This window comes from Chiloscyllium plagiosum, chromosome 32 (genome assembly GCF_004010195.1).
Source record: "Chiloscyllium plagiosum isolate BGI_BamShark_2017 chromosome 32, ASM401019v2, whole genome shotgun sequence".
In the NCBI taxonomy this organism is placed as follows: domain Eukaryota; kingdom Metazoa; phylum Chordata; class Chondrichthyes; order Orectolobiformes; family Hemiscylliidae; genus Chiloscyllium; species Chiloscyllium plagiosum.
The window spans coordinates 40,659,097-40,686,208 of NC_057741.1; the positions used below are offsets into that span (position 1 = coordinate 40,659,097).

The 27,112-nt window shown below is 41.2% G+C and overlaps 1 protein-coding gene across 4 annotated transcripts in view; it reads left to right on the forward strand.

Annotated features, from left to right (window-relative positions):
- LOC122539545 (B-cell scaffold protein with ankyrin repeats-like) overlaps positions 1 to 27,112 on the forward strand; it is a 273,798-nt gene that overhangs the window by 100,308 nt on the left and 146,378 nt on the right. For all 4 annotated transcript variants that reach the window (XM_043674514.1, XM_043674513.1, XM_043674515.1 and 1 more), the window contains one exon: positions 16,794 to 16,993. In XM_043674514.1, the coding sequence (XP_043530449.1) occupies positions 16,794 to 16,993 (200 nt within the window). The remainder of the gene's footprint in view (positions 1 to 16,793; positions 16,994 to 27,112) is intronic.

Here is a 27,112-nt window from a genome sequence, read left to right on the forward strand (position 1 = left end):
GTCTGACCTATCACCCTCACCTTGACCTCTTTCCACCTATCACATTTCCGACGCCCCTCCCCCAAGTCCCTCCTCCCTATCTTTTATCTTAGCCTGCTGGACCAACTTTCCTCATTCCTGAAGAAGGGCTAATGCCCGAAACGTCAATTCTCCTGTTCCCTAGATGCTGCCTGACCTGCTGTGCTTTTCCAGCAACACATTTCCATCCTTGTCAATATGGAAGAAATGTTCTCAAACGGCCAGGCCTCAGGGAGCGATGCAGTGTTGGAGGGTCAGTATTGAGAGAGTGCTACACTGTTGGAGGGTCAGTACTGAGGAAGTGCTGCACTGTTGGAAGGTCAGTGCTGAGAAAATGCTGCACTGTAAGAGAGTCAGTATTGGAGAAGCCCTGCACTGTTGCTGATGCCTCCTTTCTTACAAAGGGACTGAGTCTTCATTCAGCTATTAAGTTTGTTGTGAAAGGTCTTATCACACTATTTCAGACTCCTCTGGTGTCCTGGTCAGTATTGTTGTTCCGCAGAGTAGCATGGGATCCTATAGTACATACAAGGCCCTTTGCCTCATGGAGTCTGCACTGACTAAACTGCCCTCAATCTATTCCGTATTCCAGCAGTTGGCATTTATGACATTTCAAATGCTCATCCAAATACTTCTTAAAGATAATGATGCCTCAACTATCCTCCCAGGCAATGCACTCCAGATTTTCACCATTCTCTGATGAAAAATCTTTATTTTTATACTTTATAAGGACTGTAATGTTGAACTTTCAACTTTATTTCCTTTTTTTCTACTTTGTAATTAAGATTTTGTACCTTGGAACCTTTGTAACTCAGATGGTGCCAGGAATGACGACTTTGTACACTTTTCAATATACTCCTGTACCCCTTTACTTGACTACACGAGACAATAAAATCTAATTCTAGTTCTAAACCTCATGTCTTTCCCCTTTAAAGTTATGCTCCTTTGTTATTGGCCCTTCAACTAAGGGGAACAGCTGCTTTCTATTCACCCGAACCATGCCTCGCATAATTTTATACACCTCAACTAGGTCCCCATTCTGCCTCCTCTGCTCGAAAGAAAATAACCTGAGCTTACCCAGCTTCTCTTACTATCTGGTCTTTCATCATATTGTTGTTTGTGGGATCTTGGTGCATAAAAATTAGCTGCTACATTGTCCACATTACAACAGTAACAATGTTGCAAAAAGTATTTGATTGGCTGAAAAATGGTTTGGGGGCATTTTAAGACTGCAATACTGTCAGCATGAGTGTCGTGAATAATTCACTATTTAAGGATCACAGCCTTATTCTTTGCAATCAAGTGTTTGATAAGTTTGAATAAATGGTGAGAAGGATCAGAGCTCCATGTCACAAATTGATTCTGTTTTCTCAGCAAAGTTGCAAGTCTTAGCAACTCCCAAAACAAAACAGAGAGCAACTCCCCATCCGCTGTCCTGGGATCTAAAGAAATTTTAACAGTAACAGTTGCCATTACATATATTTCAAATCCCTCGGAAAAAAATCTAACAATTGACAATCCTTCCTTATTTTGTACAAACTAAAAACAAAGTTCATTTTCCATTGCCCCACCTTGAGAATGGGTTGCTCTGGAGCCTATGTGACTCTCTCCTGTCTTGCTGTTGCCCCTTCTTTGTTGGCAAAGGTTTAATTGCATTCCAGTTCTCGAATGCAGTTTCCCTTCCCCATCTTATCCTGACAGCTGCACTCTCTAAATACCATAACCGTACGCCATCACTCTTTTAAACCTTACCCTTTTTGCTATTCACCTCCTCATCTCCTCAGCTATCTTATACCCGCTTCCTCTAATCTCCTCACATCACCTTTTCAACCCTCAACCCACATGTTCTCAAAGTCTGCCTACTCACCACCTCACCCCTCCCCACATCTTCACCCTGTTCCTACTCAATCCTCATCCACTCACCCCATTATCCCTTCAATCCCTCAATCCTCACACTGTCACCTCCCTCTCACTCAAACCATTCACTGTTTCACATCCCTTGCCACCTCCTCATCATCACAACCCCATGCCACCCAGCCTAATCTGACTCAGCCATTTGCACCTATTTCACATTCCTCCGCCATCAGTGAAAAATGTTTCTCTATCAGTTCCTTTTGAAATCCTAAAAAAAAACTCATTTACTCTTCTCTCAACCTTCCCAGCAAATCCAGCCTAGTTTCTGGAATTTCTCCTAGAAAAAACATTTTCTGGACCAAATCCTTCCCTAAGCTGTCCTTCTAGAGTGGGGTGGTTGCAAGGGATATAGTTTGGGAAATGGTGATACTGCAGTGCTTGTTTTTATATCTCTTGTCATTGACTGTATCAACCGATTTTTAATAATCCCTCTTTCAAGTAGAATTGGTGTTCACCCTTCCACTTCCAGTATTTGCATGGCTGAAGTTACAGAACATGCTATATCTTCCTTGTGTTAGTGTGAGGAGTTGCTTGAGGAAGAATTGAGGATAATATGTTGGTGGGAGAGGGTTAGTGATCGCACTGTATCTGACACACCAAGTCTGTTCATTCCATTATGTAGAAGGACAAAGACTCCATTGGGCTACTTCACCTCAGTGAATTTCCCCTGCTTGATTTTACTGTCTGAGATATGCCAAAAACAACAGTCAGAACATAAACTGCCACAGTTTCAGGATCCTTCCTCACTTTCCAGCTATTTGGATTTCTGTCTTCTTCTAATTTATTAGAAGTCTTTTTGGAGTGGCCCAGAAATAGTAAATTGAATTCATATTTTTCAATATTCATTCTGCAAGGGATATTCCGACTGACTTGGAATAATATCCTTCACATCCTTGCTTTCTTTGATGCCTTAGAATTGGAGGCCACATGACCTTTAGTGATGAAAAATGGCATGAATAAAACAATAAAATAAAAATAAAACATCACACACACTGGAAATCAAAATATAAACACTGGAGGGGGTGGGTTAGAGGTTAGCACTGTCAGGGACCCAGGTTTGATTCCAGCTTTGGGTGGTTGTGTGGAGTTTGCATATTCTCCCTAAATCTGCATGGGTTCCCTCCAGATGCTCTGGTTTCCCCCCACAGTCCAAAGATGTGCAGGTTGAATGGAATTGGGCATGGGAAATTGCCCATAGTGTCCAGGATTGATAACCTGGGTGGGTTAGCTATGGTAAATGTGGGGTTACATGGAGAAGATGGGATGTTCTTCAGAGGGTCAGTGCAGACTCATATTTTGAATGGCCTCTATCTGCACTGTAGAGATTCTGTGATATTGTGTAAGTCAGCAGTTCTGGTTGCTTCTGCAGAGACACAGAGTTAATGTTTTGAGCCCAAATATGTCTTTTCTTTGGAGGTCAAAAGGTGATCAGTTTTATAAGGTACAAAAAGTGAGAAAGAAGCAACTGAAACAGAAAGGAAGGGCTCTTTTTATTCATTCATGGGATGTGGGCATCACTGGCTGGGCCAGGATGGGGAGATGATACCTCGTGGTAGTATTACTAGTATTAATCCAGAAATCCAGATAATGTTCTGGGGACTTAGGTTTGAGTCCCACCATGGCAGATGTTGGAATTTGATTTCAATAAACATGTGGAATTGTGAGACAAATGATGACCATTACTTATAGGAAGAACACAGCTTATTCACAAATGCTCTTTATGGACGGAATCTGCTTTCTTTACCTGGTCTGCCTAACATGTGACTCCAGACCCACAGCAATGTGGTTGATTCTAAAATAGCCAAAGCAAGCCACTTAGTTATAATAATCACTGGAAATTCTCAAAAGATTAAACTGGATAGGTCACCTGCCATTGACCAAGTACCAGAAATGACAAGTGAAAATAGCCCTGTGGGCCCAATGAAACATAGAAGATAAGATCCTGGAAAGGAGGAGAAAGTGAGGTCTGCAGATGCTGGAGATCAGAGCTGGAAATGTGTTGCTGGAAAAGCGCAGCAGGTCAGGCAGCATCCAGGGAACAGGAGAATCAACGTTTCGGGCATAAGCCTGAAGAAGGGCTTATGCCCGAAACGTCGATTCTCCTGTTCCCTGGATGCTGCCTGACCTGCTGCGCTTTTCCAGCAACACAAGATCCTGGAAAGGTCATTTGTCACTTCAAGGCTACTCTGCCATTTAATGCAATCTTGTTTGATCATCCAACTCAGTACTCAGTTCCCATTTCCCCCATACTCTTTACCCCTAAGAGCTGTATTTAATTTCTTCAAAACATTTAATATTTTTGCCTCACAGAATTCAACAGGCTTCACCACTCTGTATAAAGAATTTTCTATTAATCTCCCAGTCCTAAATGGCCTACCACGTATCCTTAGACTGTGATTCCTGGTTTTGGATTCCCTGATCATCAGGAACGTCCTTCCAATGCTTACTCTGATCAGTTCTGTTAGAATTTTATATATTATCCTGGATATATAGGTTCCTTTGAGATCACCCTAGTAGCAAAATCAGGAAGTCTGATTATTATCCAAACTGCGCTAGATTGGGAAATGACCTCACATACCATTCACTGAAAATAAGCATGCTGGTGTAGCAGGCAGTGAAGTAGACAAATGGTCTGTTGGCCTTCAGAGTGAGAGGATTTGAGTACAGAAGCAGGGTTCTTGCTGCAATTATACAGGGCCTTGGTGAGAACCGTCCCCCCACCACCCCCCCCCTCCTCCCCCCCGCTTCATTCTTCTGAACTTCCAATCCTTCTTCATATGTCAGTCCTGCCATCCCATTTGGTAAACCTCCCTCCATAGCCACAACATCCTTCCTCAGGTAAGGAGACCAGAACTGCACACAATGCTTCAGGTGTGGTCTCACCAAGGCCCTGTATAATTGCAGCAAGAACCCCTGCTCCTGTACTCAAATCCTCTCACTCTGAAGGCCAACAGACCATTTGTCTACTTCACTGCCTGCTACACCAGCATGCTTATTTTCAGTGACTGGTATGTGAGGTCATTTCCCAATCTAGCGCAGTTTGGATAATAATCAGCCTTCCTGATTTTGCTCCTAGAGTAGATAAACCACATTTATCCACATTATCCTGGATATATACAAAACGATGTAGATGAGAATATAGAAGGGATGACACGAAGATTGACTGGGTGATTGATATTGGGGAAGAATATCTTAACTTCTTAAAGTTAAGGAGGATACAGATAGATTGGTCAGATGGTCAGATCAGTGGCAGCCGGAATTTAACCCTGATAAGTGTGAGGTGACGCACTTTGGTAGATGAACAAGATAAGAAAGTACTAAATGAATGGCAAGACACTAGGGAGCTCAGTGGGTCAGAAGAGTCTTGGAGTGGTATTCACAAATCATTAAAGGTGGTGGGTCAGATTAATAGGGTGGTTAAGAAGGCATACAAGACACTTACCTTTATCAAGCAGGGCATAGATTATAAGTTCAGGTAGGTATTTTGGAGTTGTACAGAACTTTGGTTAAGCCACAGATGAAGTACTTTGTGCAGTTCTGCTCACAAGACTACAGGAGGGAATGCAGTGTGATTACGTTGGAAGGGGTACAGGGCCGATTCATCAATCTAGTCTACTGTGTTCACAGCTTACACATGGTCTCCTTGAAATGGGAAAACCTAATTCTACATGATAACTTGGTGAAACACCCCCATTCAGTCCACAAGCATGACCCTAACCTTCTGGTCACTTGCTGTTAAAACACACCATCTGTTCTCATGCTCACAGTTCTGTCTTAGGTCTATTGCAGTGTTCCAGTAAAATCCAATGCAGCCTTAAGGAACAGTACTTCATTTTCCATTTAGGCATTTCACAGTTATAGAGTCACAGAATCATAGAGACGTACAGCATGGAAACAGACCCTTCAGCCCAACTCGTCCATGCCAACCAGATATCCCAACCTAATCTAGTCCCACTTGCCAGCACCCGGCCCATATCTCTCCAAACTCTTCCCATTCATATATGCATCCAGATATCTTTTAAATGTCGCAATTGTACCAGCCTCCACGACTTCCTCTGGCAGCTCATTCCATACACGTACCACCCTCTGTGTAAAAAAGTTGCCCCTTTAGGTCTGTTTTATATCTTTCTCCTCTCACCCTAAACCTATGTCTTCTAGTTCTGGACTTCCCCACCCCAGGGAAAAGACTTTATCTATTTATCCTATCCATGCATCTCGTGATTTTGTAAACCTCTATAAGGTCACCCCTCAGCATCCGATGCTCCAGGGAAAACAGCCCCAGCCTATTCAACCTCTCCCCATAGCTCAATTCCTCCAACCCTGGCAACATCCTTGCAAATCTTTTCTGAACCCTTTCAAGTTTCACAACGTTCTTCCGATAGGAAGGAGACCAGAATTGCATGCAATATTCCAAAAGTGGCCTAACCAATGTCTTGTACAGCCACAACATGGCCTCCCGACACCTGTACTCAATAATCTGACCAATAAGGGAAAGCATACCAAATGCCTTCTTCACTATCCTATCTACCTGCGATTCCACTTTCAAGGAGCCATGAACCTACACTTCAAGGTCTCTTTGTTCAACAACACTCCTTAGGACATTACCATTAAGTGTATAAATCCTGCAAAGATTTGCTTTCCCAAAGTGCAGCACCTCGCATTCATCTAAATTAAATTCCATCTGCCACTCCTCAACCCTTTGGCCTATCTGATCAAGATCCCGTTGTAATATGGTAACCTTCTTCGCTGTCCATTACACCTCCAATTTTGGTGTCATCTGCAAACTTACTAACTATACCTCTTATACTCACATCCAAATCATTTATATAAATGATGAAAAGTAGTGGACCCAACATTTATCCTTGTGGCACTCCAGTGGTCACAGGCCTCCAATCTGAAAAACAACCCTCCACCACCACCCTCTGTCTTCTACCTTCGGCCAGCTCTGTATCCAAATGCCTAGTTCTCCCTGTATTCCATGAGATCTAACTTTGCGAACCAGTGACCCATCTCCCAGTCTCCAAACGCCTTACTGAAGTCCATATAGATCAGGTCTACCACTCTACCCTCATCAATCCTCTTTGTTCCTTCTTCAAAAACCTCAATCAAGTTTGCTTTCTGGACTTTAAGTTGAGTTCAACAACTTCAAACCATTAACTCTGTCTTCTATTTTATTTCCCTCACCTCTTCCTAACCCCGCCCCACCACGTCTGGTTTTCTTGGATATACTTCCAGCAGAGCTGATCCAAATTAGTACCTGTTTCCTTTCTGTACAACCTTGACTGGTCCATTTGCTTTTTGTTTTGTGTCATAAGTGATCATTAATCTCTAATCCTCTAATTCACTCCTGACCCGAATTGCCCTGGAGGGATAAGCTGCCTTCTTGAACTGCTGCATGTGTTGAAGATAGATCCACAATGGCTTTAGAGAGAGAATTCTAGGATTTGACCCAGTGGCAGTGAAGGAACATCGGTATATTTGCAAGTCAGGGTGGCTGAGCATCTTGGAGGGAAACTTGCGGTTGGTGGTGTTCCCATGTATCTGCTGCCCTTATCCTTCTAAATAGTAGTGGTCATGGATTTGGAAGGTGCTGTCTGGGGAAAATCTGAGAGTTCAAGAGGGTGGTTCCAAGTTAGAGGGATGGGTCTAGGATAAGGTTGGGAGAAGGGGAAATGAGCAAACTGACGTTGCTCCCATGTGGTTGGATTTCACCAGTTTCCTCATCTCCCCTCCCCCCACCTTATCCCAGATCCAACCTCCAGCCTGGAACCACCCTCTTGAACTGTCCTACCTGTCCATCTTCCTTCCCACTTATCTGCTCCACCCTTTACTCTAACCTCTCAACATCACCCCCCCCCTCCACAAGGAGTGAAAAGTGAGGACAAGGGAAACCCTACTCTGGACCTAGGAGGGGGAAAGGATTGAGTACAGAGGTTCAGGAAATGGGTTGAACTTGGTAGAGGGCCCTGTCCACTATAGTGAGGAAAAGGGAGGCACATCAGAAACACTCCCGTGGAAGGAACCATCATTGGAACAGATATGACCGAAATTGAGAAACTGAAAGAATGGATTGGAGTCACTGTAGGAAACAGGCAGTGAGGAAGTGTAGTTGAATTAAGTGTGGGAGTCAGTGGGTTTGTACTGGATGAATAGTAGTAGACAGCCTACCTCTGGAACTGGAGAAGTGAAAGTCAAGGAAGGAAATTCAAGGGTGCAATTTGTCCAAGATGAGAGAGAGGCTGGAAATTGGAAGCAAACTTAATGTTTCCATTTCCGGATGCAAACAAGTTGCCTTACCAGTACCAGTCACCAGTGAACCAGTAACAGGGTTGCGGAAGGGATCTCAAGTAGGACTTCAAAAGTGAATACTTCACATACCACACACAAAAAAAGACAGGCTTTACTAGAACCCATACAAATATTATGTGTATTCTGTAGCATTGTTACTTATAACACTGTAGGTTTTGTGTAATATTATTGATTGTAACAGTGCGAGTTTCTGTATAATTATTAATTATATCAGTGCAGATTTGTGTGGTATTAATTGTAATAGTGTGGGTTTGTGTGGTTTCATTAACAATTATGATATGGGTGTGTGGAGTATATTTCATGGTAATACTACAGCTTCGTATATTGTTAATCAGAATTGTGCAGTTTGTGTCATTTGTTAATTCTCATATTGAGTTTGTGTAGACTTGTAAGTTATAACACATGTCTTTATATAGTATTGTTAAGGATAATGTTGCAAGTTTGTCTGATATTTATTATAACACTGTGGACTTGTATAGTATGTTTATTGTATCAGTCCGCATTGTATGGTATTGTTAATTATAACACTGCAGGTTTATATGTTATTGCTAATAATAATGTGGGGGGGGGGGTTTTGTAGAATTTATAATTATGTTTCTCTGGTATTATTTATTAGAACACTGCATTTGCATGATATTGTTAATTATATCGGCGCAAGGACCACTTGTTCACCTAGTACAAAATTAATGAGACTAAATCGTGCTGTAACACCATTAAAACCTTCTCATTCATGTTGCTAAGTGATGAAGTATTTTAAGTGGTACTTTCTACCTAGAATCATTCTTTTAAAAATGTATAAAACTTAATCACAATAACATGAGCCCTGATATTAAAGGAATATGATGTAATGACTGCACACATTGCCATGGAAATTTAATTTTTTGATTTGATTTTCTCTAACACAGTTACACAAATGGAAATTTTATTTCAGAGGTTCCTGCTTCTGAGCAACAACTGAAATCTGATTTTTGTTTATGTTGATTCCCAGCATTTTGGGAAAGTATGTTTATAGTGATGGAAAATTGTGGCTTTGCTCATGTTGTTTCGTTTTCCTTAATAGGTGAGGCTGCTAACTTAGTGATTCTCTGCAGTTGTGTCCAAACCTTCTGTCTGACTGCTAGGGAACACATTACTGGAAAAAAACACTAAGAACTGTGGATGCCAGAACTCAGAAACAAAAATAGAGAGAAAACAGAGTTAACATTTCAAGTCCAGTAACCCTTCATCAGAACTGAAGCTACCTGGGGAAAAGGTGAATTTATCCTGATGATAGACAATGTTGGTGGAGTCGGAGGGAGAATAGAGTACACAGAAGCAGTACCCAGAGAGAGAGTGAGAAAGGGATAAGCAAACAAAGAGATTGCTGATGATAAACTGATAGAGAGAGAGATGTTAGGTAGTTGGGAGATAACAAGAAGCATAAATGTGGGATCAAAAATGTATATGTTGGGCCATGTCCCTACCCCAGCCTCCATACACCAGGCCTTGTCATCACATGGGCTGCTACACACACAACCTATTGTCAGCTACTAATAGCACCCATTAACGGGTGTTCATTCCCCCAGACTGACCTTTAACTACCCCTTTGATGTCCAACTGTTTTTTTCTATGGTTTCCATCTCACCTACCACTTACTCTTGCCCCTTCCCCACCCCATCATCTGCATATATTCCAACATTTTCCTAGCTACCATCAGTTCTGAAGAAGGTTTCACTGGTCTGGAAATGTTAACTCTTAATTTCTATCCACAGATGCTGCCAGACCTGCCGAGTTTTTCCAGCAATCTCTGTTTTTGTTTATGTTTGTAAAAGTTTGAAAATAAATTGGCTGTGCTGAGAACAGTCCTTACAGGACAGAACCTAGTGTATAGGGAGAGGGAATGAACAAAATACTCATGATCGTATCTTTGACCTGAAGAAAGTGAGAGGAGTTAAAGGAAAAGTTGAGGAGGAATTGAAGAGGAGCTCAACAGGCAGAGGAGGGTGGTTATGAAGGACTTCTGCCTTCACTCCTCCCCTCCCTCCCACAATAATGTTACTGACTTTCCACTTCACCAGTCTTCACCTCCAAAGGATCATATGCTGACATTTCCACCACTTCCAGTGGGACGCCACTTATTTTCCACTCTTCCATTATCAGCATTCCACAGAAACCATTCCGTCCAGGAGCTCCCTGATCCACATCTCCCTCACTCTGAGCACTCATTTACTTCCTCCCTTCTCGCTATCCAAGGCTCCAGGCACACCTTCCATTGAGGAGACTAAACACAAACTGGGTGACCACTTTGCCAAACATCTAAGCTCAATCTGTAAAAATGACCCTGAACTTCCAGTCGCCTGCCACTTCAACACAAAAGTGTGTTCTCTGACAGTAATCTCTGTCTCAGGCCTGCTGCAGCATTCCAGTGAGGCTTAGCTGGAGGAACTGCGCCTCACCTTCTACCCAGCCTCCTTACAGCCTTCAGTCCTCAACATTGAGTTTTACAGTTTTACAACATGAACACCCTCTCCCTTGTTCATTCCTTTCCAACACACCTCTACGTCCTGTCCAGCAGGAGCCACTCCCGGCGTAACCAAACAATTTTCAAACATTTACACTTCTCATTAATACCCCATCTAAGTATTATTTCTCTCTCAGCTTTTCATCAGCAATCTTTTTGTTTGCCTATCTTTTTCTCTCTCTCGACACAATCTCCACATACTCTATTCTGCCCCAACATCACCACCTTAAGAAGGGCTTTTGCCCGAAATGCTGATTTTCCTGCTCTTTGGATGCTGCCTAACCTGTTGTGCTTTTCCAGCACCACTCTAATCTAGACTCTGATCTCCAGCATCTGCAGTCCTCACTTTCACCTAAATTCCATCCTTCCACAGCTATCTTCAGTTCTGATGAAGGGTCACTGAATTTGAAATGTTAACTCTGTTTTTCTATCTATAGATGCTGCCAGATTTGCTGAGTTTCTCCAATACTCCCTGTTTTAACACTGTTCACATGATGGACCTTTTTGATTGGGTTAAAAATGGGCATAGAATCACTTGAAAACACTACCTAATCAATCAAGTTTTATTGTAACTTTCAAAAAAAACTTGATCAATATTTGAAAATGAAAAATATTCAGAGCAATGCAGGAGTAGAGTGTAACTAATTCGATTACTTTCAAACAACCAAGACAGATATGATAGGTTAAATGGTCTTATTTTGTGCTGTACAATCTACAATTGTGTGAGGAGTGCACGATTGACAACAACCTGTACAGAACTTGCTAAATACCCATGGTTTGAATTTTTCTATAACATAATGTATAGGTTTATAACTTAGATTTATGAAGCAACTTTCACTGGTATGTGTTCTCTTTAAAAATTTCACTTAACATTAAATCAAACTAAATAATCTTCTTAGCTCATGAGAAGAGTAAGTTTTGTAATTACTAAAATGCAAGGTGTAGAAGCAACTGGAGAAAATTTTATTGGGTCAACATTTGATAACATTGTAAAATAATTCAATAAACTTATTCTGTTCAGGTCCTTGCTCCATCTGAAACAAATGTTGCACATTTTGGAAGATCAAGGCTATCAGATGGATAGGAAATGTTTCCATTTGATGGGGAGGCATGCCCAAAACGTCGATTCTCCTCCTCCTTGGATGCTGCCTGACCTGCTGCGCTTTTCCAGCAACACATTTTCAGCCATCAATATAAGACAATCACAGATAAATTCAATAGAGAATTCAGGAGAAACCTCTTTTCACAGGGTTTGGTGAGAAAGTGGAACTCACTACCACATGGTGTGGTTGAATTGTATAGTATAAATTAATTTAAGGGGAATGTCGATAAACAAGTGATTGAGCAAGAATTAGAAGCAGACGGAAGTCAGGTGAGATTAAGAGGGATGGCAGGAGGCTCATGTGAAGCAGAATTACCATCATAGACCAGGTGGGCCAAATGACTTGTTATTATGTTTGTACTGTATTTTGAAAGTTCACAGTAAATTAAGTTGATTAAGTGCAATTAACAAGTAGAATTGAAGATGATGTTCTTGTCTAATTATAAAGAAAAAGTGTGTCATTGTGCAAAGATGTGACAGATCAGAAGAATGAGCAGAATATTTAGCAAAATTAATAAGCAGGGGAAAATTAAAGGGAAACCTAGCCTGAAATATGAAAATAGATAGTTTCTATCAATATTAAAACAAGAGAAGTTAAGAATAGCAGTTTTTGTTCAATAGAAAGTGAGTGTAGAGAGTTGATAATTGAAAATAAAGAGATGACAGAAGAACTGAACACGTAGTTAGCATTAGTCTTTACCATAGAGGATACAAGGAACATCCCAGAATCAGTAATAAATCAAGAATTGGAAGGCAGGGACAAACTCAGACAAATTACAATTGCTGGAGGAGTGCTAGTGAGAAGTTATTGGGGTTGAAGGCTGACAAGGTCTCAGGTCCTGATGAACTTCATCCAACGGTCTTAAAAGAAATGGCTCATCAGTTGATACGGTTTAACTTACCTCAAATCCCTAGATTTGGAAGATGGTAAGTGTAATTTCTTTATTCAACAGGGAAAGAGCCAGAAAGCAGGGAACTACAGGACAGTTGACTTAGCATCCGATCATGAGAAAATTATTGGAAGCTATTAATAAAGAAGTTATAGATAAGTTCAAGTTAATCAGGCAGAGTCTACATGGTTTTAGAAAACAAAAATCATGTTTAGCCAGTTTGTTGGGTGGAATCTTAAAGGAGTCCGAGTAATGTGGCCTGTGGTGAGCAGTGTGGCAAGTGCAGCGAGCCCCATCTCAACATCAAGATTATCTCCTCTATCTCAAAGGCTTTTCACAAATGGCATGGTGAGATTCTCACATGGCAGTGGCAAGAAGCAAGTTGCTGCTTCTTGTTGATTGTTAACTGCCTTATTAATGCCACAGTGTGCCTTGTCAATATTGATACACCCATCTTAACAAATTTGCCAAACAAGCTAGATGTCGAGAAAACTAACAAGCAAACCAGAACTTGTACTTTGCAGATTCAACTTACTGCTTGCTTTGAATGGCCTTCATCAACTCCGTGGGTATTGGCCAAATTCACCCCACATCCATGGACATTAGCATTCGACATTTCTCAACCTCTAAGAAATGTCATGACACATCTTCGATATATTTACAGGAGTCGTTTGCACTGTAATGCCGCACCTTGGGCTGAACTGGCAACTAACCTTGTAATGCTACGTCAAGGGCACTGTGAGCTGAGGGAATGAATCAGGCTGCATCACAGGGCACTTTGTATGCTGACATGGCACTATCTTACTTTGCCCCTACTATAAATGCTTTTGGCTTTCCTGCCTTTCTGTGCTTTTCCCTGTCTCAGCAACCCCCCCCCCCCCCAAGATTTCTACATTCTCAGGAGGATACATGTAGCGGACCTCTGTATTTCTACATCCTAAGGAGGTTAATGCACTCAACAAACGGTATTTATCTACTGCATTCGACATAAAAGAATGTAAGCTAAGCAACTTTCATGTCCACCCCAGTTTCAACCTTCCAGCTCAGCACCGCCCTTATGACCTGTCCCACCTGTCAATCTTCCTTCCCACCCATCCGCTCCACCCTCCTCTCTGACCTATCACTATTACCCCCACCTCCATCCACCTATTGCACTCTCAGCTATCTTCTCCTCAGCCTCACCCCCTCCCATTTATCTCTCCACCCCCGAGACTCCCAGCCTAATCCCTGTGAAGGGCTCCGGTCCAAAACATCGATTTTCCTGCTCCTGGATGCTGTCTGACTTTCTGTGCTTTTCCAGCAACACATTCTCAACTCTGATCTCCAGCATCTGCAGTCCTCACTGTCTCCCCCAAGATATCTGTCTTGCCTCACCATTTAGTGCAGCCACAAACATTTCTTCCTTGTCATAGTTGTCAGCAGGCTTCACTCAAGATAAGGGAATAGCCTTCACTAAGGCGTTCCCAATACAGTCAATCAAGGGCAGTCTCAGTCCAGGCACTGCTTGGGTGGTCAGAGTCAGGAACCTTTCCTTACAAAGGACGGAGAGCCAAATGACAGGTAGAGCAGTCCCTGTCTTGAATCTTTCTGCCCTATTTGGTCTGGTTTCATCAAGGAATTGAAAGACAAGCAGGTATTGTAGAAGCTGGGTGACACAGCCATTACTATTGACGCATGTAGGGAAGTGCCATGGGTCACTGAGTAGGCAGTGCAGAATGCTTGCAAAATTAGTGGTGTCAGAGTTTGGGGTGGGTGACAGCAATTGAGGGAAGATGTTGATGGCAATAGTTAAAATGGTAGAGCAGGAGCTTTGGTGGGAGGTGGTACAGTGGTAGAGATGGAGTGCGTGTAAGGTATTGGGGAGAAGATGGTGGCACTTATGGTTGCAGAGTGGAGAACAACATTGACCTTCTTCCTACGTTGCCGCATATTTCTTCAGATAATTTTCAGTGCTTTGATCTAGATAGCAATCTCAGATCAGATCATTTTTTGTGGCCTCTACCACTGGTTCTAGGAGAAATGGAAGTCCTGTATCCTGCCTCCCTCACCCTATTCCCTCATCTCTCCCTCCGTTTGAGTTCCTGCCCACAAAGTGGAAGTGGGGTGCCTATTTCCCCCTGTCTGCCATGTCCAGGGCAAATGTCAGCAATTGTATGGGACAGCTCTGGACTGACTGTGGCATTGAGGCTCAACAGACTTTTACTAGTGACAGAGGTGCAGGGATTCTGGTGAATTCAGGAATATCCAGTGAGTGGCAAATTGTTGTGGAAACAACGTGTATTATATGGATTGGCAGTTGCTCAGGAGAGACACTATTACTGACGTGAATTTCAAAAGACAGCTAGAAACCTTCGAAACATTTTGATGCATCTTGGACTTAGCCAGAAAAATATTAGGTTTAGTCCCATGGATTTCCTTAAGGAAGTAGCGCCAAGAATAAAGGGAAACCAGTGGATGTACCAAACTGGGATTTCCAGAAAGCATTTGATAAAGTACCTTGTTACAACAGAAAATAAAAACTCATGATACAGAGAATAACTTGTCGAGTAGACATTTGGCTGGCTAACAGGAAGGAGAGAGTGGGCATAACTGGGTCTTTTTCTGGTTGATACGATGTAATGAATGGTGTGCTTCAGTGATTTGTGAAGTAACTTCAACTGTTTACAATTTACAGAAGTGACTTAAATGAAGGCACCAAAGATATTGTTGCCAAATTTGCTGATGACACAAACATAGGTAGGAAAACAAGCTGTGAAGAGGACACATGATGGCTACAAAAAGATATAGATGGGTTACCTGAGTTGGCAAAAATGTAGCAAATGGAGTATAATTTGGGAAAAAGTTAAAATTATCCATTCTGGCAGGAAGAATAAAAATTAAATGTATTATGTAAATGGTGAGAGGTTGCAGAGCTCTGAGATGCAGAGCTATCGGGGTGTTTTAGTGCATGAATCACAATGTGCTATGAAGTTACAGCAAGTAATTATTAAAGCTCATGCTATTATTTATTGCAAAGGGAATTGACTACAAAAGTTGGGAAGTTATGTTTCAGTTATACAGGGCAGCTCTGGCAGCATCTGTGGAGAGAAAAACAGTTAACGTTTCGAATCCAGTGACCCTTCAGAACAAAGGGTCCCCAGCACTTTCTGTTTTTGTTTCAGATCTCCAGCATCTACAGTTCTTTGTCTCATTTAAGAAATGAGACGGCACGGTGGCACAGTGGCTAGCACTGCTGCCTCACAGCGCCAGAGACCCGGGTTCAATTCCCGCCTCAGGCAACTGTCTGTGTGGAGTTTGCACGTTCTCCCCGTGTCTGCGTGGGTTTCCTCCGGGTGCTCCGGTTTCCTCCCACAGTCCAAAGATGTGCAGGTCAGGTGAATTGGCCATGCTAAATTGCCCGTAGTGTTAGGTAAGGGGTAAATGTAGGGGTATGGGTGGGATTGCGCTTTGGCGGGTCGGTGTGGACATGTTGGGCCGAAGGGCCTGTTTCCACACTGTAATGTAATCTAATCAAATCTAATGTAATCTAATCTAAAATGAAGAAGTTGCATGCAATGAAGTTTGTGGTAGTGTCAGATGTGCTTATTTTTTAAGATTAGATTACATTACATTGTGGAAACAGGCCCTTCGGCCCAACAAGTCCACACCAACCCGCAACCCACTCATACCCCTATATTTACCCCTTACCTAACACTACGGGCAATTTAGCATGGCCAATTCACCTGACCTGCACATCTTTGGACTGTGGGAGACACAGACAGACACGGGGAGAATGTACAAACTCCACACAGTCAGTCGCCTGAGGCGGGAATTGAACCCGGGTCTCTGGCGCTGCGAGACAGCAGTGCTAACCACTGTGCCACCGTGCCGCCCACAAAATGTACAAGGTGAAATGAGATAAGTCAATATCCACCAAAATGAGAGAAGTCCTTTGTATAAATCTAGGACTACATTCTTTAATCAGTGTGCAAGACTGCATATTTAAAATTTTAACTCTCCTATTTCATCTCACGAACTTTCAATCACATTTGACACTTGCCTACTCTCTATTGTTATCCAGATCTGGAACATGGCCATGAGTTCCCAACACTGCTCCATTTTGCAGCCAAGAATGGTCTAGAGAACCTTGTCACTCTGCTTCTAGAATGTCCGGGATCAGCCCAGGCCTCCACAGTTCTGAATGTTTACGGAGAAGACCCAAGAGACATCGCTGAGAAGAATGGATTTCAGCATATCCAGGAGATCTTGGATAAATTTGCAGTAAGTTTTTTTTTATTTACTGGGATGTGGCCAACATTTTTATTGTCCATCTCGTTGCCCTTGAGTTATTTTAATGGTGGTCTTATCCAAGTGATTGGATTTAACAAAGGTAAAACACAAAGTTAACTTGCTGATTTCTGAGGTGACAAGATGCATGCTGATAGTCAATCATATGCAGAGCCTACTGTTGGTTCAGTGATCCTGAAAGATAAGAAATTCTGAAAATGGAGCCATATTCCAGTTAACAACCTGGTCCACTAGAACGTAAAATCAAAGCAGAAGTTGTACGTGTAAAGTATGCTGGGAATCTAAAGGAAATCGCAAAAAAGCTGTTAGTTGTCAGCATTTCTAAAAGGTTAATGATCTATTAATACAACTGACAAGTGAGTTGGAAAATATTTTTAAGAGATGTGACATATATCTGTAATTGTAGGTAACTTGTCAGAAATGGCCAAGAGTTGAAGAGTCTATCCATTGCTATGCTTTCTCAAACCTCCCTGCCTGTAATCTCCTACACTGCTCTAGCTAAACTAAAAGATGACAATCAGGTCCAGTTCACCTTTCCTTGCTCGTCCACATTGGCTCCTGGTCCTGCATTCCTCAATTTTAAGGAATCCAATTCTTATTCTCAAATCCCTTCATGACTTCACTCCTTCTGTTTCTGAAGCCTCCTCCAGCCAAACAATGTTTTGAATCATAGTTTGACCATATCTGAAGGATTTTGTGCCATTTAGTTGCCACATTACAAAAATGAGATAGACACATTGGAGAGGATGCAGAGAAAATTTAAAAGGATAATTCCAGAAATATGGTTTATATTATCAGATTAAGATTGACAGGCTACATCCTTAATGTCTTGAGAAAAGAAAAGTGAGGTGACCTATTACCTAGAAGGACCAAGAGGCCGAAGTATTTAACAACAGGAACTTTATTATTGTGACATTTACTGTGCAGGCAGCCAAGTTTGACTAAGCTGTTGGCCCTCAAATGGCTAATGATGTAAGCGTTATGTCAGATCCTTAAAGTGACAGTCCACCATACTTACACAAATACACAACCCCTCCACATCAGAAGCTCCTACAATGAAAATGTTGAATATTTCCAATCATTAATACCACAGTGAGTAGGCAAGATATATTTTGTCATGGATGGTTTCAACAAATTAACTGCTATGTGCAACTGACATTTTATCATGACCAGTGCTAAAGAACTTTGAGTTTTTGAGTTGGTTGTGTTCTGGTATGCTATCAAAAAATAGCTTAGTCTTTTGGATAATGATCCCTGTTCTCAAGTAACCTTTAAGGAATGTTTCACTATCTGAACAAACCTTTCTGCAATACCATTTGTGGCTGGGTTATAAGGAGCTGATCAGATATTTTGAATTCATTTATGCTTTAGATAGTCCATAAACTCTTGTGGTGTAAACTGTGGACCATTAACTAACAAGTTGTTCCAACCTCACAAAGCTCTCTCCCAGTGTTTCAAAGGTTTTCTCTGAAGGTATCATCTTCATGATGATAACTTCAAGCTACTCAGTATATGTATCACCCATTGTGAAAAACATTCGCCTATCCGAAGGTCTGGCATAGTCGATATGGATTCTTTGCTATGGACCTTCTGCCCATTCTCACAGGTGGAATGGTGCTAGTGGAGGTATATTGCCCACTCTTGCAGAAATTGCACAACTTTCTGTCTGCTCCTAAATTTTGCAGGCCTTCAAAAATAGCTTCTGGCTACCTCCTTTATTCTGATAATGTCACAGTGATCTCACATAGTTGATTTAACACACATTTCCTTCGAGTGGTTGACTGATAACCTTCATTCCCCATAGGAGACATCCTTCTTATGTGGATAGTTCTAGCTTTCATGGAACATATGGCTTCAGTTTTGAAGTTGTGCCTGTGATCTTGCCATGAAGTACCATGTCCATCATGTTTGCTTGTAATGGACCATTTCTAGTGTACTTTTAACTTGTCCTGCTCTTGCCAGAGTGTTTAATGTAGAAAATGTCTTCATAAGGACTGTTTGTAGTTAACTAATTTGGCAAAGATAATCTAGAGAGCCCATCAGCATTCCCGTGTAAATTGAATTGCTGATACTTAATTGTCTAAGTGTGCACTCATAGCAACAATGCATACAGCTAGCTGCTTGAGAATAAATCTCTCTATAAGGCCTGAGTATTGTGGTCAATGGTCTGTAATCTGTTAGCAAGATAAATTCCTGGTCATACAGGTATCAAAAGAATTGTCTAATGCCAAAATAATTCCTAGAGTTTCTCTGTTCACAGTTCATTTCTGCTTTGTTTAACAACGTTGATGCAAGAGCCATTGGCATCTCTTCATTGTGTGAGAAATAAATGCTCCCACTACATACAGTGATGCATTGCATGCTAATTGCAGCAGTAACTTTGGTCAGAATGTTTCAGGACTTCATAAATAAAGTCTCTTTGGATTTTTGTTTGGCATAATAAACTGGCAACAGCTTGAGAATGGTTGCAAGATTTCAAAACATAGAAAATAGAAGCAGGAGTAGGCATTATGGAGCTTCGAGCCTACTCCACCATTTGTGTTGATCAAACCTAATAGCCTACTCCTGCTTTTCCCTCTTTCCTTTGATCTGTTTCATCTAGTGCTATGTACAACTCTATGTACAACTATCACCTGATGAAGGAACGTCGCTCCGAAAGCTAGTGTGCTTCCAATTAAACCTGTTGGACAATAACCTGGTGTTGTGTGATTTTTAACTTTGTACACCCCAGTCCAACTCCAGCATCTCCAAATCATGACTACTATGTACAACTCCTTCTTGAAATCAAACAATGACTTCACATTGACTGCTTTCTGTGGTAGTGAATTCAACAGGCTCACGATTCTTTGGGTGAAGACATTTCTCACCTAGGTCCTAAATGTTTTACTCCATGTCCTTAAGCTGTGACCCCTGGTTCTGGGTTCATTGGGAACATCCTTCCTGCTTTGGGACAAATGTGCCATTGTAATTTAGTAAGCTTAAAAAGATTGTAGTTGGTTTACATTTTTAGGTGTTGGTGCTTCACTTATGGCTTTTACTTTTGAAGGTGACTTGTGTAATCTCGTAACATCAATGAAATAGCCTAAAGATTTCTAAAAATTCACATTCTTCTTTCCTCGCTCTTAGACCATAATCTTCAAGTCTCTGTGGAGTAACATCTGAATTGTAGAGATGCTCTTTTTCATTTCTGTCTATGATGAAAGTATTGTTTAGGTAACATTGGACCCCTTCCAATCCACATAAAATCTGATCCATGGCATGCTGGAATTATACAGGTGCAGATATGATTCTAAATGGAAGTCTCTTGTATCTGATTAGTCCTTTATGTGTTGGAACTGAAGAAGGGTCACAGGATTCAAAACACTGACTCTGTTTTCTCATCACAGATGTTGCCAGACTTACTCAGTTTCTCCAGGGACTTCTGTTTATGCAGGTTTAATAACAAGGCCTCTTCAGATTGTGAGTCTGGGCTCTTCTCATGCTCTTTTTGTACTGTGTAGATTTTCTTCCTACTCTTTGGTTTCTGTACTTTTGTTATATATTATTCATGCTTCATCCTCCAACATGCGCATTCAATGTGCCCTTTTCACCACAGATTATGCAAGCTGCTTCTTTCAACCAGCAATTTGCTGCTCCATGACCTGTTTTTCCACACCAATGGCAAGATTGAGTCTGTGTTGGTGCTCAACCACTATTTGTGATCTCTCATGCTCGAGCTTAGCTGTTGAGCTTTCTTGGCTGCTATTTTCCTTCAAGACTGCTATTTCCAGGATTTATCTCAGTCTAGATATCTTTCTGTCAGTAATCTTCACTGGATTGATTTACATCTTAACCCTTACAGTCCGTCTCTGGTGGCATCATTTAAGTCATCTCCGAATTCACAGAATTCTGCTAACTTCTTTAAAATGCTATGAACTGGGATATAACTTCAACAATTATGCCAGTTACATTTTCGGAATCTGAACCTTTCAGCATTCACCAATGGATTTGATGAAAAAATGGGTTTACTATTATTTCTTCATAATCTTTGAATTGATTTCTCTGGCTGTAAAACTCCTCAAAAGGTTAAGTCTTTTGCCCGTAATACTCAAGAGCGCAAAGATACTGGACCTGCTTCAGTTTTGTTACCATGATTAAAATAATGGAGTTTCTCTTTAATTTTATCATATGGTTCTGCACTGCCAAACTCTCCTACCATTTTATTTTAAATAGGAAAGGCCTGTGAAGCACGATGTACCAGAAAAAATAAGCACAATGTCGCTTCTTCCCGCCTGAACAAGATATTCCTGAGGCTGCCTATTTCTTTCTGAGTCTACACCCCAATCTCAAGACATTTCCTCTGTGTAGGATACTCGTTATTCACAATGTTCCTTCAGTTTGGAGGACAGAGCGAATTCACTCTGCACTGTTCACCTCCTCACTGGGTTGATTTTGTTTTATTGACTCTACCTGCTTTGGTGCAGTGATGACAGCTTTTGCTTTCTTTTCTTTTTATCAAATTACCTCCAAGGTCTGCAACGTGGAACTCAATTTTGTTTCCAATGAATCCATGATCGACCCGTTGGATCTTGAAGCAGTTTTTAATCCTAACACTGGTTTTCTTCTTGTGTTACATTCCAGGCCGAGTTAGGACACCAAAATGTTTAACAGCAGGAGCTTTATTATGAAGATGTTTACTGTACAAGCAGCAAGATAGACTCAGCTGTTTTCCCTTCCCAAAATGGCCAATGATGTGTTATCATTATGTCAAATGATCAGACTCTTAACATGATAATCTACTATACTTACACAAATATACAGCATGACATAATAGAGATCTTTAAAATTCTGCAAGGTTTTGATGGATTGGAAACAGTGAGCGTGTTTCCTCTTGTGGGGAACTAATCGCATCAAATAAGAGATTCACCAAAAAATCCAATTATAATTCAGGAGAAACTCTTTACCCAAAGAGTGACAAGAAGTGTGAGGTGGTGGCATATAAGAATTGTCACTTGATTTATAATCTAGATATTGTGGTTAATATTCTAGGGCCATATATTCAAATCCCAGGTGGATGGTGAAATTGAGTTCATTTAACAAAAATCTGCAATTAAAACTGGTGTATTGGTGAGTTTGAAACCTTTGTTATTTTTACCTTGGTGAGGAGGAGGCTAAGAGAAGATTTGATAGGGAAAAACTGTTCCTACTCATAAGAGGTTTGACAACCAAAGGGAACAGTTTTAAATTGCTTTGCATAAGAGGCAACAAGGTGAGTAGTTAGGGTATGGTATGCACTATCTGGGAGTGTGGTGAAGGCAAGTTCAATTAAGGTTTTCAAGAGGGCATTGGATGATTATTTACGTAGAAACAGTATGCAGGGTAACAAGGAAAACGCAAGAGAACGGTACTTATCCAAAATACTGAGAACACCAGTGTGGACACAAAGACCCAAATGGCCTCGTTCTGCACTGAAACATTCTGTGATTCTGAGAATGAAGAAATACTTACTACATGATGTGTTTGAAGGAGATAGTGACAATGCATTTAAGGCGAAGCTCAATAAACACATGAGGGAATAGGAAGTCGAGGATTATGATGCTCCATTTAGATGAAGAAAAATGAGAGGAGACTGGAGTGGAGCACTAATGTCAGCATGGATCGAAAAGGCTGAATGGCCTCTTTCTGTGCCATATGTCCAAAGTAATTCACATAATCGCTGCACTCCTATTCTTAGTTTCCTTTGTCATTTTATATTGTATTTTTAGTAAAAATACAAGTGACACTAAATTACTATTGTTATCTATTTTATTCAGTTGTGCATTCAACTGTTTAGATTGAAAGCTCTTGAATTCCCATCCTTGACTTTTCACTTTTATTTAAGACACTGCTTAAATCCTACCTCTTTGACTAAGCTTTTGATCGCCTGTCTTAATGTCTCCTTCTGTGACTCAACTCAGATTTAAGTATGGATTTACACAACTGTGAACTAGTTATGATGTTTTACCACAATCATGATGCTATTTAAATATAAAGTATTGCTGTTCTCCCCCTGCTACTTTTTCGATCAATAATACACACTGCAACATTATCTGGACAGAGTAATCTGCCTTTTCTGTTTTCAGGTGCTAATGAATCTGCTGCTTTTTTAACTTTTGCTCTTTATTGGAGCCATAATATGGAAAGTTTTCATGCACATTTTGTAGTTAATAAGTAATCTTGACATCCAATTTGTGATTGTTGTTCCTGTTCAGGTTATACCCTTACAAAAAATGTAGTGATGCATCTATCTGGCTGATATGAATGATTATGCTCTGGAAGGATCCTTTCAGTTCAATTCTCATTACCTCCTCTGAGCTCCCTTCCTGCACTCACTGACCAATGGCCTCGAACACCATGATGATCATGGTCTTCATCTGGATGCAGTGTCACAGACAACCAACATTCCCACTGGCAACTATGATGGGCTGCTAGCCTTTGATTGGCCAGTAAATCTGGGCAGTTTAAATTCTATACTAGGTACAGATGTCACAGAGGATGCCTGATGGTGACCAAATACATGTTGAAAGACCAAGTGATTTTGTAAGGCTTTCACCCTATAGAACTAACAGGGATTCCCAGCAGGAGTTGAGTATTTCTGAAAAAAAATTCTGTTGAAGCTTTTCTACTTGCACTTATCAGGATAATTTGCAAGAATATCAACGTAGAGCGAAGTCAAAATTTATGCTATTTGAGAAAGAGTGCTATTTGGTTGGCAAGTGAAAGCTGATTGACAGAGGTGTTGCCATAGGGAATACATCAGTCAGAAGATATTTGACAGTTAACTATCAAGCATTGTTTCAATATTAAATCAGGCATTTTGACTATGATCGTATAAGACATTTCCCTGAGAAATTAATCAGAAATAGTTGTCACCTATTTTGTTGAATTGCAACAGGTGCAGTTAATTTATTTATTTAATTATTTATTTGTTTGTTGTCCTGTGCACCGAAGTACAGTGAAAAGCTTTGTTTACAAGCAGTATAGGCAGATCACAGAAAGCAAGGATGTACAGAACAAGCAATTTTGATGGAGGCATTGAGGTAACATTGCACAGGGCATGTAAGAGGTATCAAAGTTAGCAAGACCAGCTTTTTTTGAGGCAATGGAATCCATTCATTGGTCTAAAAACGGCTGGGAAAAAGCTGTCCCTGAACCCACGTGTGTGTGTGTGTGTGTGTGTTCAGACTTCTGTAGCTTCTGTCTGGCAGAAGAGGTTGTAGAAGATCATTATCAAGGTGCAAATGGTCTTTGATCATGTCGGCAGCCTTTCTGCAGCACCAACCATATAAATGGAGTCCACGGATGGAAGGTTGACTCCCATGATGGCCTGGGCTGTGCACACCACCCTCTATAGTTTCCTACAAGCCTGGGCAGAGCAATTGCCATGCCAGGCCATTATGGGACGGCACGGTGGCTCAGTGGTTAGCACTGCTGCCTCACATTGTCAGGGACCCAGGTTCAATTCTTGCCGCGGGCAACTATCTATGTGGAGTTTGCACATTCTCCCCATATCTGACTGGGTTTCCTCCCACAATCCAACGATGTGCAGTTCAGGTGAATTGAATTGGCCATGATAAATTACCCATAGTGTTTAGGTGCATTAGTCAGGGGTAAATATAGGGTAGGATAGGGGAATGGATCTGGATGGGTTACTGTTCAGAATGCTGATGTGGACTTGTTGGGCCTAAGGGCCTGTTTCCATACGTAGGGAATCTAATCTAATCTAATCTTATGCACCAGAATAGTAAGCTTTCAATTGTGCATCTGTAGAAGTTGATGAGGGTCCAAATTTCCTGAGCTGCCTGAGGAAGATGAGGCGTTGTTGTACCTTCCTGACCATCACAACTACATGGGAAGACCAGTGTATGTCTATTCTTTCTGTCTGCTTAGAATGTGCATTGTTCCTGAATAAGTGTAACTTCCATAGCATGCAATTGTGCCACATTGCAATCCTAAATTGATTGTCGGTGTAATTGGGCAGCAGGTCAGGCAGCATCCAGGGAACAGGAGAATCGACGTTTCGGGCATAAGCCCTTCTTCAGGCCTGAAGAAGGGCTTATGCCCGAAACGTCGATTCTCCTGTTCCCTGGATGCTGCCTGACCTGCTGCGCTTTTCCAGCAACACATTTTCAGCTCTGATCTCCAGCATCTGCAGACCTCACTTTCTCCTGTCGGTGTAATTGTTTATATACTCAGGATTATTTGGCAATCTGATGTTGGATACTGTTATGAATTTTGCAAACATAAGCTGGTGAGATACAGTCAATTGTTTGCCTGTTGCAAACAGCCAAAGGGATATGCTGATTGATACAATCTACCAATCCTTGAGGCGAACATCTGCATACCTCATAACACACTGGTAGTGATTACATATCTATCTACAAATAGCCATAGTATTCAAAATTATTACACAATTCCACTGGCAGGATAGTCCAGACAAAGATGAAGACTGAAGATGGTTTGTAAACAACTGGAGAAGACATGAGAGGTTCATTGGCAGTTAGGAAGGCAAATACAATATTGGCATTCATTTTGGGAGGGCTAAAATACAAGAGCAGAGGTCTACTACTGAGGCTGCATCAGGCTTTGATCAGACTGCATTTGGAATATTGTGAACAGCTTTCGGCCCCATATCTAAGGCTAGCATTGGAGGCAGTCCTGAGGAGTTTTATGAGAATGATCCCAGGGATGAAGGGCTTGTCATTGAAGGAGTCTAGGTCTGTACTCAGTGAAGTTTAGAAGGATGAGAAGTATTTCATTGAAACTAACAGAATACTGAGGCCTGGATAGAGAATACATGGAGAAGATGTCTCCACTAGTAGGAGAGATTAGGACCCAAGTGCACACTCTCAGAGTGAAGGAATGACCCTTTAGAACTGAGATGAGGAGGAATTTCTTCAGCCAGGGGGTGGTGAATCTTTGGAAGTCATTGTCACAGAAGGCTGTGGATGTCAAGTCATTGTGTATATTTAAGTCAGAGATAGGTAAGTTCATTATTCGTAAAGGAGTCAAGGGTTATGGGGAAAAGGCAGGAGAATGGAGTTGAGAAGCATATTAGCCATGATCAACTGGGATAGCTGACTTTATGGATTTAATGGCCTAATTCTGCTTCTATCTCTTATGGTCTTATGAAGAATAATTCTACTATGCAGCAAGTTGTTATGGTTAGGATTGTACTGTCTGAAGGGGCAAGGAAACTGTTTCAGTAGGAGTTTTTGGTTGTCAATTTGATAAATATTTGAAAAGAAGTCTTTTAATGTCTATGGGCAAAGAACCAGAGGGAGTGAGGGAAATTGGGGAGCATGTTCAAAGAGCCAGCACTGGCAAGATGAGCCAAAAGACAGCTTCCTGTCACCATGTTGATGATTCTGTCAGTTGCATCTAGTCATTAGCTACTTCCAGATTTTCTTCCTAAAGTATAAAAATGCCAAACATCTCTATTCTGTTGCATAATTCTTTAGAATCCATTAAGGTCCATTAGGATCACGTGTTTAACAAATGTTTTAATACTGCCGGATGAAATTTCTCACTATTTTAATCCCTCTTAAGATCCCTGCAATGTTAAATGGCATAATAATTGATCATGTGAAGAGGCGCAGCACTCTCAACCTCTCATTGTCTGTTAAATTTTTAAATGACAGCAAAGAAGCATTAAGGACACATGCTTCCTTCACAGTGTATCCATATAATTCCCAAATTTTGACAAATGTTGCATACTTCCCCCTTAAATACAAATCTTCACATTTAATCAACTTGTTCATTTTTTGCACAGTATTATATATATATAGCACAGAAACAGGCCATTTGGCCCAACTGCTCCACACAATTGAAATCAATAATGCTCAAAATAAAAGTGAGAATTTAGTTAAATGCTGCTTCCTTTAGGATCAGGAAATAGCAGGCGACTGTTCCTGTCCAAGAGACTGGGCTGGTTGACACTGGGTGAGGCTGTGTTTGGTTGAGCTGTTACCAGATTTGAAAACCTTGCCACAGACTGCACATTGCCTGATTGGCACTCGGCAGGTGGGACTTGCACCTCAATGATTTATAACCCTGGGATAACTGGCAATCAAA